The sequence below is a fragment of the Cebus imitator genome, unplaced genomic scaffold (assembly GCF_001604975.1).
Source record: "Cebus imitator isolate Cc_AM_T3 unplaced genomic scaffold, Cebus_imitator-1.0 Scaffold25, whole genome shotgun sequence".
NCBI lineage: Eukaryota > Metazoa > Chordata > Mammalia > Primates > Cebidae > Cebus > Cebus imitator.
The window spans coordinates 10,558,947-10,577,647 of record NW_016107340.1 but is presented as its reverse complement, the minus strand read 5'-3'; the positions used below and the strand labels follow the sequence as shown (position 1 = coordinate 10,577,647).

General features: G+C 37.0%; 1 protein-coding gene and 1 long non-coding RNA gene across 4 annotated transcripts in view; one reads left to right on the top strand and one right to left on the bottom strand.

The window, feature by feature from the left end:
• The window catches only part of BCAT1 (branched chain amino acid transaminase 1), a 111,228-nt gene extending 92,970 nt beyond the window's left edge, over positions 1-18,258 (top strand). For all 3 annotated transcript variants that reach the window (XM_017522994.2, XM_017522992.2, XM_017522995.2), the window contains exons 9-11: positions 938-1,078; positions 4,291-4,365; positions 11,654-18,258. In XM_017522994.2, coding sequence (XP_017378483.1) covers positions 938-1,078; positions 4,291-4,365; positions 11,654-11,695 — 258 coding nt within the window. In that variant the 3' untranslated portion in view covers positions 11,696-18,258. The remainder of the gene's footprint in view (positions 1-937; positions 1,079-4,290; positions 4,366-11,653) is intronic.
• Positions 5,342-10,083, bottom strand: LOC119470255. The gene is made up of 3 exons (XR_005199144.1): positions 9,772-10,083; positions 7,737-8,057; positions 5,342-5,497 (listed from the first exon to the last, which is right to left on the bottom strand). It is a non-coding gene; the product is annotated as an uncharacterized LOC119470255 (long non-coding RNA).
• Positions 18,259-18,701: the final 443 nt, after the last annotated feature.

Below are 18,701 nucleotides of genomic sequence, written 5' to 3'. Positions count from 1 at the left end.
AAAAAAAAAAAAAAAAAGACAAAGGTAGAAAGAGTGCCAAATTTGGAGCCAATCAGATCAGACCTGGGTTCAAATTGAGTTTCTGTCATTTATTTCCTTTGTGGCTTTGGAGATGCCCCTCAACTTTCTTGAACCTTAGTTTCCTCATCTGTAAAATGGGGATGATAGTACTTACCCTTAGAATTACAGAACTTGGCATAATAACAGGTACTTGATAAATGGTAGCTATAATTATTAATATTATATAATACATTGTTCTCCTTTATGGTACAGTAGGGTTTAAGACACTGTGTTTTGGGGTTTTGTTTTTTTGGAGTTCAGTGGCATAATCTCGGTTCACTACAAACTCTGCCTCCTAGGTTCAAGCGATTCTTCTGCCTCAGCCTCCGGAGTGTCTGGGATTACAGGCATCTGCCACCACGCCTGGCTAATTTTTGTATTTTTAGTAGAAACGGGATTTCACCACGTTGGCCACGCTGGTCTCAGACTCCTGACCTCAAGTAATCCACCTGCCCCAGCCTCCCAAAACACTGGGATTACAGGCATGAGCTACCATGCCCAGCCTAAGACACTGTTAACATGGAGCACGCATCAAGCAACACTTGAGATGTATCAGTTTTGTGAGACTTTATACAAGCTAACAAATAAGAAGGCAAAAGAGAAGGCGTATGTTAAAGTATACCGTGTGTCTTAGGGTGACAGTCTTCTATTTTATATTATGATAATCTCATATATAAATCTGTGACCTTGAAGTAGGTTACTTAACACCTCAGTGTGTTCACCAATAAGACAGTGTGCCCCTTCCAACTTTCCCTTGAAGGATGATTATGACCTTGTCTAAGTGCAATCAGAATGTTAAGCAGAACAATAAGTATGGCAATTGTTTGGCATGCCTTTTCCTTTAAAATATGCTTGTTATTTTTTATATTCCATGCAGGGTGAATTTAAAGTGTCAGAGAGATATCTTACCATGGATGACTTGACAACTGCCCTGGAGGCGAACAGAGTGAGGGAGATGTTTGGCTCTGGTACAGCCTGTGTTGTTTGCCCAGTTTCTGACATACTGTACAAAGGCGAGGTACGACAAGTATTTCCTCCCTACCTATCATTTCCAATTACATTAATTTAAGCATGTGGATAAAATTGTATTTGGACTCAGAACTAAGATGCAAAAGTTTTATCATTCTTGTTTTTCTTTATTTTATTTTTTTCTTTTTATTATTAGTATAATTATACTTTGAATTCTGTTATACATGTGCAGAACGTGCAGGTTTGTTACACAGGTATACATGTGCCATGGTGGTTTGCTATATTCATCACCCCGTCATCTACATTAGGTATTTCTCCTAATGCTATCCTTCCCCTATCCCTCTCCTAGTCCCCCAGCCCCCTACAGCCCAGCAGGCCCCAGTGTGTGATGTTCCCCTTCCTGTGTCCATGTGTTCTCATTGTTGAGTAACCACTTATGAGTGAGAACATGCGGTGCTTGGTTTTCTGTTCTCGTGTCAGTTTACTGAGAATGGTGGTTTCCAGCTAGAGATGGGGTCTTGCTATATTGCCCAGAATGGAGTGCAGTGGCTATTCACAGGTGTGATCATAGCTCACTGCAGCCTCAAACTCCTGGGGTCAAGCAATCCTTGTGCTTCAGCCTCCAGAGATGCTGGGACTATAGGAGCGCACCATTGCACCCTGCTAGATTTTTTTTTTTTTTAACTTGGCATTAAAAAAAATAACTGGGACAGTGTATCCAGATGAAACTGAATTAGCATATTTCTACTATGTTTCCAGTGATTTCATAGAAGTGAGTTTTGTCCTTGGACAGGTGTAAGATCTGTCTTACCTAAATGTAGGGATTGGAGCTATGCTGCTAGCCTTCTATTCTTCTCTCTTCCTTCCTACCAGCACACTGAGGAAGGCTCTATAGGTAGTTACATTTCAGTTTCTGGTTACCAAAAGTACTTCCAAACTACTGGATTAGGAATGGCAAATAATTATGGAAAATGCATTTGAATGGTCAATTCCTCGATTTATTACTATTAGTGTTGTTATCATTAATAATGAATAGACCACTGTACAAGAATTATTCATTGGCAAACCTGGTGTATTTACTAAAATCTTACAAAAGGAATTCAAGGATTTGGTAGGAAGAAATGTTTTCCTCCTAGTAAATTAGTCTGATTTGATATGTGTCATACTTTTGTTTTCTTGTCAATTGTTGTGCATTCCTCTTTATAACAAAGCTCCAATACTTACGGTTAACGTTGGCATCTAACTTCATAACTTAAAGGCATGCAAGCATTACCTTTATAATGTGAACTGGCTTAGTTACTCATGTTAAACAGTGGATCCTTGAACAACACAAGGGTTGGGGTGTCAACCCTCATACAGTTGAAAAACCCGCATATTAATTTTTTTTTTTTTTTTAGACAGGGTCTTTGTCATCCATGCTGGAGTGCAGGGGCACAATCTTAGCTCACTGCAATCTCCGCCTCCCAAGCTCAAGCAATTCTCCCACCTCAGCCTCCCAAGTAGCTGGTGTGCAGCACCATGCCCAGCTAATTTTAGTACTCTTTGTAGAGACAGGGTTTCAAGATGTTGAGTTCCAGTGATCCACCTGCCTTGGCCTCCCAAAGTGCTGGGATTACAGGCGTGAGCCACCACACCTGGCCGACATATAACTTTTGACTCTCCAAAAACTTAACTACTGTTGACCAGAAGCCTTATCAATAACAAAAACAGTTGATTGGCACATATTTTGTAAGTTGTATATGTTATATATGTATTCTTACAATAAAGTAAGTTAAAAAAATTGTAGGGAAGAAAAAATATATTTACTATTCATTAAGAGGAAGTGGATTATCATAAAGGTCTTCATCGTCTTTGTCCATCTTATTGGGTAGGCTGAGGAGGAGGAGAAGGGATTGGTCTTGCTGTTTTAGGAATGGTAGAGGCAGAAGAAAGTCCATGTCTAAGTGAACTTGTGTAGTTCAAATCCATGTTGTTCAAATGTCAACTGTAAATGCAAATTCTACTGGTTTTCAAATTTTACTTTATAGTTATTTTTCCTCAACTAATCGGAGTTTTCCTCAACTCCTCTGACTTTAATGGTGGCTGCTTCATTTGTTGAAGAACTTGCTTTTAAGGGATTGCTCTTGACATAATTCCATCTACAGATTGACAGTTTCATGGGAGAAGAATTATTCTGTTTTATATGAGCACTTACATTGTTAATAATGCTACTGTTTACTGTCTTACTATGGTAGCATTGAGGTAATGTGATCAATCCATTAATGATGGTGTCATTAGGCTGTTTTTTTTTTTTTTCTTTTCTTAATTTATTATTTATTATTATTTTTAAGATGGGGTTTCACCGTATTGGTCAGGCTGGTCTCGAGCTCCTGACCTCAGGTGATCCGCCCATCTCAGCCTCCCAAAGCGCTGGGATTACAGGAGTGAGCCACCGCGCCTGGCTCCAGGCCAGTTTTTTTTTAAGTTTAATTATTACTTCACTTCTAGAAATAAGAAATTTATAAAGTTTAGCATAATTTTAATGGTCCTGGCTTAGGGAGCATTTACAGCCAACAATATATCTAATTATCCTATTGTACTAAAGGGAAAAGTGTTTGAAAGCACAGACTATCTCCGAAAATCAAACTATCAAAACCTGCAAGCCAGCAAGACATGAGTAGACATGACTCAGGTACAAATTAGAAGCATGAAATCTCTTTCAGCCATGCTTTTAATCATACTGTCCAGTATTATGGAGGTAGTGGCCCCTAGAAGTTTAGCTTGGGCCAGAGGTAGGTATAGAAGCCACTTTTATGAATGCGTAGACTTGCTTTAATTTATGCTCCCAGAATGACTTGCATTAAATTGTGGCAAAATATCTTTGAGTTTGCATTCCTGCCAAAGGGTTAACATGTAGAAGACAGTCATGCATCCTTACAGATTCTCAGAATCTTGGAAGAGGTAGGGTTCTTTAAGTGTAGCTGCTATTTTCAGTACCTGTAGCTTCCCCTTGGTTCTTCAAATGATCCTGAAGATTGGTATACAAACTGTTTATGCCCTAAAATTAATTGGTAGGCAATGTACAACCTATCATTGGCTAGTTTTTATTCAAATTTAGAATACAAAAGTCTTTGGCATAAGGAGCTAGCATGCAGACAGTAGGTTTTAGTGCTATTCCTTAACTTCAGTGGAATTGCCTTAGCACAGCAGAATCACTGAGTGTCTTATCTATCGCATATACATGAATACCCTCAAATTATCTTGTTTCCCTTTATTTTGTAGACAATACACATTCCAACTATGGAGAACGGTCCTAAGCTGGCAAGCCGTATCTTGAGCAAATTAACTGATATCCAGGTAAAGGTTTTCTTTTGTATTCTTTTCTTTCACCTTATTTCTGTCAGAGCTTACAACTAAATTGTGTTTCAATGAAAAAGAGTAAATATTATAAGTTGAGATCAATAAGTTAAATTTAAGGAAGAAATTCCCAACACTGTGTGTGGGCATGAGCAAAACAGAAATGGGAAAGAGGATCTATGTTTTTAAAAAAGAAAGAAAATATTGTTCAGGACTACATTACTTAACATTAAAAAATATATGTAAATTTTGATAACATCTAAAAATCTCATTAAGAAATATAACGTACTTCTGTTTTAAAAAAAAAAAGGAAGAAAAAACTTGAAAGTATAAGAAACTATAGGAAGAAAATTACAGTACATGATTCCAACACTGAGATATAATCACTCTTAATTTTTGATGTCTTTTTTTTTTTTTTTTTTTTTTTTATTTTTGTGTTTTTTTTTTGTTTCCCAGGCTGGAGTGCAATGGCACGATCTTGGCTCACTGCAACCTCTGCCTCTCGGGTTCAAGCAATTCTCCTGCCTCAGCTTCACTAGTATCTGGGATTATAGGCATGGGCCACCACAGCCCGCTAATTTTTGTATTTTTAGTAGAGACATGGTTTCACCATGTTGGCCAGGCTGGTCTCGAACTCCTGACCTCAGGTGATCCACCCGCCTCAGCCTCCCAAAGTGCTGGTATTACAGGCACGAGCCACCACACCCAGCCAATTTTTGATGTCTTAAACTTCATTATTTTGTAAGCATTTTATTTATTTATTTATTTTTGAGACAGAGTCTTACTCTGTCACCCATGCTGGTGTGCAGTGGTGTGATCTCAGCTCACTGCAATCTCTGACTCCCGGGTTCAAGCAGTTCTCCTGCCTCATCCTCCTGAGTAACTGGGATTACAGGCCTCTTGCCACCATTCCAGGCTAATTTTTGTATTTTTAATAGAGATGAGGTTTTGCCATATTGGCCAGGCTGGTCTCGAACTCCTGACCTCAGTGGTGATCCACCCATCTTGGCTTCCCAAAGTGCTGGGATTACAGCTGTGAGCCACCATACCCAGTCAGTATACTTTTAGACAATGGCATGAGCCATTGTCTCTGGCCAGCAAAGGTTTCTTATGTAAGACTGAAAAACACAGGCTATCAAAGCAAAAATAGGCAGTTGGGATTATGTTAAGCTGAAAAGCTGCATAGCAAAGGAAACAATCAACAAAGGGAATAGACTACCCAAAGAATGGGTGAAAATATTTGCAAACTCTCTATCTGACAAGGGAGTAATAACCAGAATCTATAAGGAACTCAAACAACTGTACAGGAAAACTTGAATAATATGGTTTTAAAATGGGCATGAGACCTGAATAGACAATTCAGTAGGAAAAAAATCTGATTAAAAATGGGTAAAATAGCTGAATGGACATTTCTCCAAAGAAGACATACAAATGGCCAGCAGGTACATGAAAAAATGCTAACATCACCAATCATAAGAGAAATGCAAAGCAAAATCGCAATGTAAAATCCACCCGCCCTAGTTAAAATGCTTTGTATTTAAAAAACAAGCAATAACAAATGCTGGGAAGATGTGGAGAAAAGAACCATCATATATTGTTGGTTGACATATAAATAGTACAGCCACTAATGGAGAACAGTGTGGAGGTTACTCAAAAAACTAAAAGTAGAACTAGCACTTCAGTGTGATCCAGCAATTCCACCACTGGTTATATATCCAAAAGCAAAAAAAATCAATATATCAAAGAACATCTGCACTCCCATGTTTATTGCAATAGTATCACAATAGCCAAGATAGGGAATTAACAGATGAATGGATAAAGTGAATGTGGCATACACACACACACACACACACACACACACACACACACACAATGGAGTACTATTTGACCATAAAAAGAATGAAATCCTGTCATTTGCAGCAACATATATGGAACTGGGGGGCATTTTGTTAAGTGAAATAAGCCAGGGACCGAAAGACAAATATCATACATTCTCATGCAGGTGCTAAAAAAGTGGATCCCATAAAGACAGAAAGTAGATTAGAGGTTACCAGAGGCCGAGAAGGGGAGTGGGAAGGAGAGGATGAAGGAAAAGAACAAGAATATAAATGTATTTATTACCATTAAGCTGAACACTTAAAAATGGTAAAGATAGTAAATTATATGTGTGTATTTTATCTGAATTAAAATTTTAAAAATTAGGAGTTTAGAAATGTTTAAGAGAAGTGTGCCCATAGTGATAAGAAAGAAAGACCATTTTGGAAAATTTTCTTGAACAAATTTTATAGTATTTTCTTAAACAAATTGTACATTCTAGAGTGGTTAATATACCAAGTAAGATTTCAAGGTTACCTCTTGGAGATTGTACAATTGTGCCACAGCACTCCACTCCAGGAAGGAAGGAAGGAAGGAAGGGAGGGAGGGAGGGAGGGAGGGAGGGAGAGAGGAAAGAAGGGAGGAAAGAAGGGAGGGAGGAAAAGAGGAGGAAGAGAGTGAGGGTGGGAGATGCCACTCACTTTTTAGAACAAACAGATCTCCTGAGAACTCACTCGCTATCATGAGAACAGCAAGGGGAAGGTTTACTCCCATGATCCAGTTACCTGCCACCAGGACCCTTCCTCCAATATGGGGGATTATAATTCCACATGAGATTTGGGTGGAAACAGTGGTCCTGAACTAAAAACAAACCAAATGTGCCACAAATTGTTAAGTAACAAAGGACCATCCCTTCAAAATCAAAGAACATGTCTCAGTTATTTTATGCCTGTGTCCCTGGAACCTAAGGTCTCAAAATTACTCTCTTACAAGATGGCAAATTGAGACTGTCAGCCAAGCTACTAGCTTGTCTGTTTCTCTAAGAAAAATAAATTTCAGTAATTATTAAGGAAAAAACATAGAATTGCATCATGTTTTACATCTGATTTCTTTTGGCATTGCATGGAAGCATGGATGTTTTCTACAAAGTGCTCTGATAAATTGAAGAAGAGGCCAGCAACAGCCACCAAAAAAGCCTTCAAGATTCTTGCCAGTTTGGCCCAGGGGAAAAATTCTCTCATAACCACAGATTTGACTTTTCAACTTCTGTTCTTCTGTATATGAGTAATAATCTCTGAGGTTAAGTATTCATCCCATTTAGCTACTTGTCCACATAACTCCCTGGATCTTAGATTGCTCTATAAATACCTCCTAAGAGATGAATTTTTCAAATAAAAGTTTCTTTTTTCCTTTTTATTTAAAGCAACAAAGAAAAACACATCTGTGTTTATATTTAACCAAACTTGAACTTGGAGAGCACGTTCCACGTTGTCGGCATGTTTCTTTTCTCTGCGGTTAAACTCCTTACTGTTCCAGTTACTCACCATCATACTCACCTTTGCTTCAGCCACGTGGGGTCCTGTGTTCTGCAAATGTGCTCTGCTCTCTGATGCGTCCAGGTTTTGCTGCGCCTCTAGAAATTTCTCACCTGGATAAGGCCTTGGCTATCCTCTATGACTCATTCCTTTAGGAACCTTCCCTCTGTCCAAATACACGTTCATTCACTTGAATGCTGCTTCTTCCTCCAGTTTCACAGTGCCGTGGATGATCCCATAAGGTCTTTAAATTACATTATAATGAGTCACGCACTTGTCTCTGCTCTAGGGTTGTTTGGATTGTTCACTCTCTTTTTATACCTCCAGTGTTCAGCACAGATCCTGGGGTATAATGCATATGCAGTAATGTTTCTTGAAGGAATGAAAGGGCAAGTGAACCACCAAACAAATGCTAAAGAATAAAAAATGTATTGCACTTGTATATTAACACATTCTGAGAAGAGATGAGAGGAAGCTCTTGAATAATGCCAAATTATTTCTTAGAGAACCTGATTTAGATTTTTTTCAAAATGAGATACATGTTCGTACTGCTGTTCTAATCAAATAAAAAGTAGAGTCTGGGTTGAAAGTATGGGGGGAGCATGTGTGAACCAGCACTGCTGCTGTTGAGGCTCTGTAAAGTGGGAAGCAGTGATTGCAAAGATCCAGAGACGGACATCTGAAGCATAGGAAAGGGGCAGCTTGAATGGGACAGGAGCAGGGTCTGCATTGATTGCAGGTCAGCAGATAGAATTAAAAAATATTTGTTCTCACTAGTGAATACAGTTTTGTAGGCACAAATGACTATTAGTGGTTATTGTATTTGTCTTGTTTTCAATGGAGCAGCTCCATGACTTAGTTACATAAGAAGTTAAAAGTCCCACCCCTTTCCCTGCTGATGTCCTAAGCTGACTGCTGTGTGCATACAAACTTCATCTCTAGATTGCCCTGGTGTGACTTAGTTCCTGGACCACCTTCCCAGCACATCCTCTTCCATGTGTTACATGATTACAAAGCTTTGCACAGCCTTTCAATAGGGCTTAGAACAAGAATGACAAATTGCTACCTGGTAGGCGGCACTGACTATATTTTTTTTGGTGTTGCATAGAGTGACTGCATGACATGCAGGATGTGCTTTGTTTTGCCAGGAACTTTCTGTTGAATGTAAAAGCCATTTAGCAAAGGCCATATGAAATTATCTGCCTTATGCACCTCAAATGTGAAGTAATGAACTTGTCATTAGTCATGTTTTAGTTTAGTGTTCTAGCTGGAACTTACAAAAGATTAAAATTCTGCACATTTCATTGAGTCTTCCACATGGACTCCAAATACCATCCCACAGGCTCGACCTGACTTGCCATGTTGCTTTGACACCATCTCAGAGTTCAATGAACAAAACGAAGTAAGTGTGACTTACAGCCGGCCTACCAGACATTGAAGGTGTGAGCCTGCCCTGTTGTTTTGTAATGACAGCGACAAGAGTATAATGACATCCTAGTCCGTGAAGACATGCTTTCTCTTTTTCCTCTCTCTCTGTACACTTACTCTTAAGGAAATAATATGATTCCTATTTCTGCTTAAATCTGCCATCTCTACTTAAAATTATTTCCCCTTGAAAAATTAAATTGCATTATCCATCAGCCAAATGAAAAATTTGATTACTAAATGTCTAGTTCTAGACATTATGAATTACCTGTAATATCACATTTCTTGGGCACTTCTCAGAATGTTGTGATTTTACATAAAAGCATAAATGACAGAATGAGAGGAGTAAAACAGTACATATTATGTGGGTTCGTAGAGTCATATGTTGCCTACGACTGTCATTGTAATCAAAATTGATTTTTGATCATTTATAAAACTAAAACAACTAATTGAAAGCAAATTTACTTTAACTGATGAAATGCAAGATGAAGTGACAGTAGTCATGAATCACAGTTCTGTAGATCTGCTAAAATGTCAATACACTGACACTCAATTGTTATTAATGGCAAAAGTGTTTAATATATTAATGGGAATCCAAAGAACGGAAATAAAATACATATTTTGCCCTTACCTTAAGTCATGTTGACACCATACATAAATCAGGTAGAATTTGAAGATGTTTCATCCAGCATTCATCATGAAGCAACAGAGTCAATAGTGGGTGGTGACAGTCTGTAGGCAATGCTTTCTGGTGTGGATTATGCAAGAAACTTACAGTCATTTGGCTTCCTTTCTTCTCCTTTTTATGTAAACTACAAGGTGGTAGGTAGACCTATTCTTGGCTGCCAGTACTTTTACCACTTGGATAGATTCTGCTCTCTGAGGTCTTTAAGAGAAACACAGCACATGTACAGTGTGACACAGGATAAATAAAACCAGACAGAAGCAGAGAACTGGGCTTGTCAAAATTAAGGGTGACCTAGAGCCTTAGTGTCCTTACATGCCAAGAAGCTAGGATTAAAATTCATTGCTCTTTACACTTGATTTTTATGCAGCAGAACTTTCTTCAAAAGAGATTATTCTGGAATCCCAATATACAAAATGGATAAAAGTAGGAATATTCTGAAGTAAAGAAGTAAAATCCAGAGCCCCACTTATTTGAGTCAACTCCTATGTTTTAGATGGTCATTAATGTTGTTTCTAGTTCAGAAATTCTGATGTTTTATATTAATTTAAACTAAAGTTATATTATGACTAGAAGAGCCATTTCATGTGAAAATAGACATGGTCTGAGTAATTAGGGCAAACTCACAATGATAGATTTAGTGGCCTGATACACTGGGTTGGAAAGATCTGTTCCAAGTCAGTCTCCATACACATGGCTCTCTGAACACGTGGAGAGCAGTCCTGGTGGTGGTCAAGAACATGGAATCTGCTGCGAGAGAGACTTTAGTTAGGGTCTGGGCCCTTCCATTTGTTAACTGCAAACTTGAGCAAGTTACTCAATCTCCTTAATATTCAGTTTTCTCATCCATAAAATGGACTGATAATGGTACCTTCTGTGTACAGTTTCTATGAGTATTAAATGAGGTAATAAGCCTGTAAAACTCTTGGCATGATGACACTGGCATACAGTAATTGGTCAGAGTGAGAGCTTATTATAAACACAGCCATTTTTGTTGAATGACTGACCGAGTGAATGAATTAATATGGAACTAGCTTTCTATTCGTGATGTATGAAATATCTCTGTTTCATTTAATTTCATTTTAAATGTTAAAATTCAGACTTACTTTTAAAGCAAAGTATTTGCTGATGCAAAGAATCAAATTCTGACTATGATACATATGTGACATAACTTTTGAAGGAATAAGAAAGATGCTAACATAGCATGAACAACTGATTTAGAGAACAGAGTCTTTGTTAAGATCCATGGGACTTGTCAATTTCATATTTTTGTTTATGAACATAAAACGCTCTAGTGTATGTCAGAATCACTTGATGCTTGCTGAATCGCCGGTTGCTGTGACCCATCCCCACAGTTTCTGATTCTGTCTGAGATGAGGTCGGAGAATTTGCATTTTTGTTGCCAGGTGATGCTGATGCTGGTGGTCTGGGAATACACTTTGAGCATCACTTTTTCCAAAGTAAAAGTCACAGCTGTAAAATAATTTAACTTGATGAGAAATGATAATGAGAAGGCATGTACCTAATAGATAAAGGACCTATACCAGCTATGAATTTGAGGTCAGCAATAATTGTAAAATTTGTGATTCTTTTCCGGTATTTGGTTGTTTAAAAATCTCACTACGTATGCTTTTATCATATTTTTTTTACATGGTGTCCTCTTTTCCTCTCTTTCTCTCTAATTCAGTTTTTAATATGAAAATGTTTTCTTTTGTTGTTCAAAGCAGAAGTGAACCTTCTGTGTAACCTTGGTAGTATTGTTTGTTTGTAAGCTATTTCTGCCCTGTTAGTTTTTGTACTGAAACATGTTTTCTTGCTTTTGTTGCAGTATGGACGAGAAGAGAACAACTGGACAATTGTACTATCCTGAATGGAAAATAGAAGATACCAACTGTATGCTATTGGGACAGACTGTTGCATTTGAATTGTGATAGGTTTCTTTGGCTACCTGTTAGTAGTTGTCATAATGTAGTTTGTAGTATCAGTGTGTTACAAGAGTGATCGTTTCTTCATGCCAGAGAACATGAATTGCAATCATCAAATGGTGTTTCGTAAGTTAGTAGTTGTAGCTTACCTTACCTTAACCCTACCTAGAAAAATATTAATGTAAGCCATATAACATGGGATTTTCCTCAGTGATTTTAGTGCCTCCCTTTGTACTTCACTCAGATACTAAAACAGTTGTTTTTTCTTTAATATAAGTTATATTTTGCTCCTCAACCAAATGCAGTTTTTTGTGTGTTTGAAAGCTAATCGGAGTAAATTTCATAGGTTACATTTCCTGCCGCCTATCTTTATCTTCACAAAGCGTTTTCTTTTTTTTTAAAAATCAAGGCTTTTAAAACTGCATTTCCTCCTGTCACAGTTTTCTGCACACCCTCCAAGTCCATCTTAAGGTAAATATCTCTCTTCTTCCTGATGTCACAATCTGAGCATACCCTGTGCATTAGGAAGACCTGAGTGCATTTTTCACCATTGTCCTTTTCACATGATATTGTAGCTGGCTGTCTGTCAGATGACTACAAGACTGAGGGTCTTGTGCCTTACAGATCTTTGTATCCCCAATGGCTGACACACAGTAGGTACTGAGTAAACAGTTTATATAATGAATGAATGGACATTTTGCTTCTATAGAAGTGTACCTTCTTTGTTTCTATATTATGAAACCTCTTTGTTAGAATTTGTGATTGATTCTGACATTGTATAGATTTACCGTACATGGTCTTTATTTTCCATGAGCTACTAAGTCATTAGAGATACTCCAAAGCATAGTTTGGGGAATCTTTTCATACTGACTGTGTTGGAATTGTCTTGAAATTGAAGATATATTTCTAGAGCAGGGGACTCCAGCCCCCAGGCCACAGGCCACACAGCAGAGGAGGTGAGTGGTGGGCCAGTGAGAAGCTTCATCTGTATTAACAGCTACTTCCCATCACTCGCATTACCACCTGAGCTCCACCTCTTGTCAGGTCAATGGCAGCATTAGATTCTCATAGGAGCGTAACCTATTGTGAACTGTGCATGCAAGGGATCTAGGCTATGTGCTCCTTATGAGAATCTAATGCCTGATGATCTGAGGTGGAACAGTTTCATCCTGAAACTTCTTCCACCCCACAGTCTGTGGAAAAATTACCTTCGACAAAACTGGTGCCTGGTGCCAAAAAGGTTGGGGACTACTGCTCTAGAGAGAGGTCATGATATCATCCCAACCAAATGGAAATGACAAATGTTTATGTTAAATGTTAATTGCAGAAATAAATCTTTTTTTGGGTGAGGGGTAGATAACAAAGAGACATACTCTGATTTTTATACTCTGCTTTTGCAGGTGCTCTTTTCTTTAAATGGAGATTTCATGAGCAAGTGGTTAGGATACAGGGAGAGCTATTATGGGTGATATTTTCCTTGTCTAGGAGCTGTGAGTTAAAATTACATCCTTTCTTGTTTATCTAGGGGAAAGTCAAATCTTGACAGAAAACATTTTTCCTTGGAAAGTCAACTCTCAGACGTTGCATTTTGGTTTTCCTCAGTCCTCATAACTTTCTTCTTGCTGAACATATTTTATTCTCTTTTCAGAAAAGGAAAAAGAACATTCTAAAAGTTTGATGCATTGGAAAAATTTCCTTGAGGCATTTAGCAACGCATAGCAAATGGGCTTTGATTCTTTTCCAAAACTTTTAGCCATAAGGTCTTTTACAGACAGGAATAGTAAAATGAAAATTGAGAAATATAAGATGAAAAGGAATGGTAAAAATCTCTTTGAGTGGGCTTTTAATTGGTGATCTGAAGTCTTGGGAGAGGCTGTTCTTTTCAGGCCTGAGGTGCTCTTGACTGTCTCCTACACACTGTGTATCCCAAGCAAGCATTCTAAGGGTGTGCTTTTGCCTTGGCGAACTCCTTTGACCTAATTCTTAATATAGTAGTCTGGGAAAGACTTGCAGGTAATTTCAGCTGTCAAGCGATACATAGTAACTAGCTTTCTATTCCTATGAGAAATGAGAATTATTTATTTGCCATGAATACATTTTATACTTTGCATCTCCAGATTTTTTATGGCAGGACATGCCCATTGCGAAGCTAGAGAACATTATGTTTGTAACATTTCTTTCATAAAACCTTAAGAGCATTTTTAAGCCCTTTCCGTCAGACCCAGTGAAAACTAAGGATAGATGTTTTTAAAAACTAGAGGTCTCCTGATACAGAGAACACAATCCACCATTGTCATTCAAGTAGTAAGACAGGAAATTGACCTTGATGCTTTCTTGTTAAATAGATTTAACAGGAACATCTGCACATCTTTTTTCCTTGTGTACTATTTGTTTAATTGCAGTGGATTAATACAGCAAGAGTGCCACATTATAACTAGGCAATTATCCATTCTTCAAGACTTAGTTATTGTCACACTAATTGATCATTTAAGGCATAAGATAGTCTAGCATTTGGAACATGTGAAGCTAATCTGCTCAAAAAGATCAACAAATTAATATTGTTGCTATTTGCATAATTGGCTGCAATTATTTAATGTTTAATTGGGTTGATCAAATGAGATTCAGCAATTCACATGTGCATTAATATAAACAGAACTGGTGGCACTTAAAATGATAATGATTAACTTATTTTGCATGTTCTCTTCCTTTCACTTTTTTCAGTTTTTTCATTTTCAGACCAAGCTTGTCAGCTTTTTCGAAAACGCATCAGTAGAAACCAGGATTTTAAAATGAAGTATCAAGACAAAGGCAAAACCTGAGCAGTTCCTAAAAAGATTTGCTGTTAGAAATTTTCTTTGTGGCAGTCATTTATTAAGGATTCAACTCATGATACACCAAAAGAAGAGTTGACTTCAGAGGCATGTTCCATGCTCTCTAGTACAGGAACGAATACATTTATAACACCTGCTTTAGCCTTTATTTTCAAAAGCGCAAAGGAAAAGGGAAAGAGAAATAAGTGACTGAGAAGTCTTGTTAGGAAATCATGTTTTTTTCCTACCTAGTAAACATCCTTTATTCTTTTCTTAAAAGATTGCTATAAGAAAAAAAAGACCAGAGGCAGAAGCAGGCAGCAGCAAGAAGCAGAGTGTAACATCAGTTAGATGGTGGCATGCAATGTCCGCTCTCTTGAAGATATAGGAAACCTATGTTATATGCCCTGGGTTAAAATTCTTCACCATATTAGTTTTCCTGCTTCATAAACTTGCACCTAAGCAAGTGGTCTTGCTTGACTCAAATCCAAGCACTCTTGAACATTTGAAGGCAATTAATGAGTATATCATAGTCAAAAGAATTATAGGAGATTTTATTAACGCTGCAGTTTCAGTTCTGCTTTTGGGGAATTGTGCTGTGAAAGCAGCTGCCTAAATAAGCTCATTTATTTTCTCCAGTCCCACTCAGTGCTCAGTCACTATATTCTGTTTCCTCTTTTTTCAAGTTGCATGTTTGATTTCCCCTTATGATTGGGAAAGATGAATTTTCAGCAGAAAACAGCGTTTGTTCACTTTCAAAGAGTGATAGTTTCTAAAACATTTACAGCGATAAATATTCGTCAGAGGTACCAAGTGAGGCTGAAGACTTATGGGTTAGAGAAACTGCTTATTTCACGCCTTGATTCTAAAATGATCAAAGTACTTTTTCTTATAATGTGGATTTCTTCTTATGTGGCTATGCAAAAACTTCAGTTATAATGCTAGCAGGTAATTTTAGTGGATGTTTTATAACAACTGTCACTTTGTTTTGCCACATGTAGAGTCTGTTCAGCTATCTATTTTCCAGATACCTCCTCATGAAAGTAGGCAAAGGGTACCAGCTTTTCAACAAGGCTTATCTATTACTTGACAAAGATCATGTGGACTATGTTGGCTCAACCAACAATAGAGATTAGGAAGTTAGTTTTAAGAAATAAATGGCATGTAGACATTACCCTCATGGAGTTTATATTCTACTACTTGAACTGATTGTAGCTATAAAAGCAATAGTTAGATCCTAAGAGAGGAAGGCCAGAGGGCATCTCTTATCGAGAAATCAATGAATAGTTTATCTCTTTTTATTTTGAAGGCAACTTTATCCTTCTTTAATTCCTTCCTTTCCTCTAGTACAAAACTACTTAATAAGGATGGTGTTTAGGTTAGTGCTCACACCACTCCTGATGTGGTGTGAATTACGTCCTCTTTCTTTACCATTTACTACCACCCTAGTACATGTGTTGACTGCATTTTTTTTGAAACAATGTTGAGTTATGTTTGTCCATCTAATAAATTAACACCACAGATTACAGCATTCTTGGTGATTTTCTTAAACTCAAAGCCAGATTATATGGAAATAAACAAAGAAAATGACCCTAGAGTGAATTTTTCTAGAAAATATCTATTATGAACCATGCTGTTTAAAGTATTAGCTTGAAGGTGATGGATCTGGCTATTTAGAAAATAACTTTAATGTAACCACAATTTTGCACAGTATGAGGTTTTAAATGTATTGAAAGAGATAAATGTTTATTATTACCAAAATGCCCTTTTAAAGATTCAAAGGTAGAAGAAAGTGATATTTTTCCTCTTCAGCATATATACCATGATAAAAAGACTTCTCAGATGTTAAATTTGGAGAGGTTGATAATGAAACATATCACAGAGTACAGTAGTTATAGTAGTGTTTGTGCATAAATAATTCCCTGAGGTCAGACATATATAAACATATTTGCTTTAGTAAATGATAAAGTCATGAAATCAGTCTTAAAAATTGAAAGGGGAGGGATGGGGGAGAAAAAGAAGAAAAAAAATTGAAGTGCTCTTTAAAATCTGCTGGATACAGGTATTGAAGTTTTAAGTTATCTTATTCTGTCTGAAAGTGTACTTTTTATTCTACAGTAGACTTATTTAACAAGGCCTATAACTTTAGTTGCATAATGTTCAGTTTATGTAATCTACTGTTGGGATGGTAAGAATTGATGTAGCCTGCGGTATAGGAATGAATTAAAATATAGTTTCACTGGCTTTTCTCTACATATCCACCATCAGAATGGCTAGGTTTGCTGTTGCTCACTCTTGGATTATGGAGAAAAATTTAATGAAAGATTATATCAGAGGAAGAACAAGTGGAGGTGGAGAAGAAAGGAATCATAGAGGGGGAAAAAACAAAACATATTTCTGTGTTATCCACAGGAGCTTTTTCCTTATTCTTTCAAGCACTGAGATCTTCAACTTTCGTTGTAGTTGCTAAATACAAATAATGCTGCTAGGTAGTGACCAAATATAGCGAACACTTCATCAGATATTAGAATTAGGCCACACTATTGAGGTTATAGTCTGATGGTTGTGCTACATAGAAACCACTTTAGATTACTATCAATTTGGACTAGACTTTATTTTATAACTGCAGTCAGTAATATCTATTGTGCCATTTCTTCAACCATTTTATTCTAAGATTCATGAAGCGTCTTGAGGCCAAATAAAAGAATAAGTGACAAGGAGCAGACTGTGACTTTTTTTTTTCTTAGAGATACTGTTGACCACTATCCCCCTATCCTGATAGGTGGAAGGTTTACTGAATTGGAAATTGGTTGAATATTGGTTTTTAACTAAAATGTGCAACAATACATTGCAGCTTCCTCCAACTCATTTCCTGTGATCATTAAAGTCATTCTCAGGGTTGAGAAAGGAATGTAAATATCTGTCTCAATTTGTACTTCACCGATAAGTTTTTGAAGAGTACAGATTTGAGTCATGTCTTAAAAATAAGCTCACAAATCTGGGTGTATTGCTAAGTTCTGCAGATGTTTCCCAGGGTGACTTAATAACAATGAATGATTCCGCAATATACCAAGCTACCTAATACATGGAGCTGGAGCTCAACCCACTGTTTTTAAGAATCTGCACTTACTTGTGGCTGAGGAAAAATAAGTAGTTTGAATTTTTAAATTAGAGCTTGTAGATAGAAACAGAATATCAACTTAATTATGAAATTGTTACAACCTGTTCTCTTGTATCTGAATCTGATTGCAATTACTATTGTAATGATAAACCCCAGCCATTGCAAGTCTCAAATATCTTAGCTGTGTAGTGATTCTTGAAATTCTTTTTAAGAACAATTGAGTAGAAAGAAATAAACAGTTTCTAAATGAGGCTTGGCTGTTACGAAAGATCATTTACAGGCTATATTAAAAGGATTTTAGTAGCTTAAAATGTAATAATGGAAATGTGGAAAATATTGTAGGTAAAGGGAACTACCTCATTCTCTGAAGGTTTTGTAGAAGCACAATTAAACATTCTAAAATGGCTTTGTTACACCAGAGCCATCTGGTGTGAAAAACTCTATATTTGTATGTTGAAAGGGCATGGAATAATTGTATTTTGCTGGCAATAGACACATTCTTTATTATTTGCAGGTTCCTCATCAAATCTGTAATTATGCACAGTTTCTGTTATCAATAAAACAAAAGAATCCTGTTTGTGTGGTTTCATGAAATCAGCATTATTGAATGCATGAAGTAATAATGCTTAATTAACATTTTTATGATGTCCCAAGGTTTCTGGTCAGGGGAAATGTAAGATAGTATTTTTACACCGAAATGACATAGAGAGAATTGAGAACACCAGGAAGACCAGAAACCACACCACTGGACAGAGTTTAAATGTACTTCCTTTTCACACATTTGGACAAGAAATACAATGGACATTTAAACATTGTTTTTTCCCCCAGTTATGGATTTATCTTTAGTAAAATTTAGCTTTGCTGCTTGAGATTTGCACAGAATGGGCGGAATAGATGACCTCTTCCCATTCATTGTCATAATGGATCTACCTCACTGATAAATACCATACATCTATATGTGGTTAACTAGCTCAGAATAAAATAAAGTTTATAAAGTGAAAGGGCTAGAGATCTTCAATG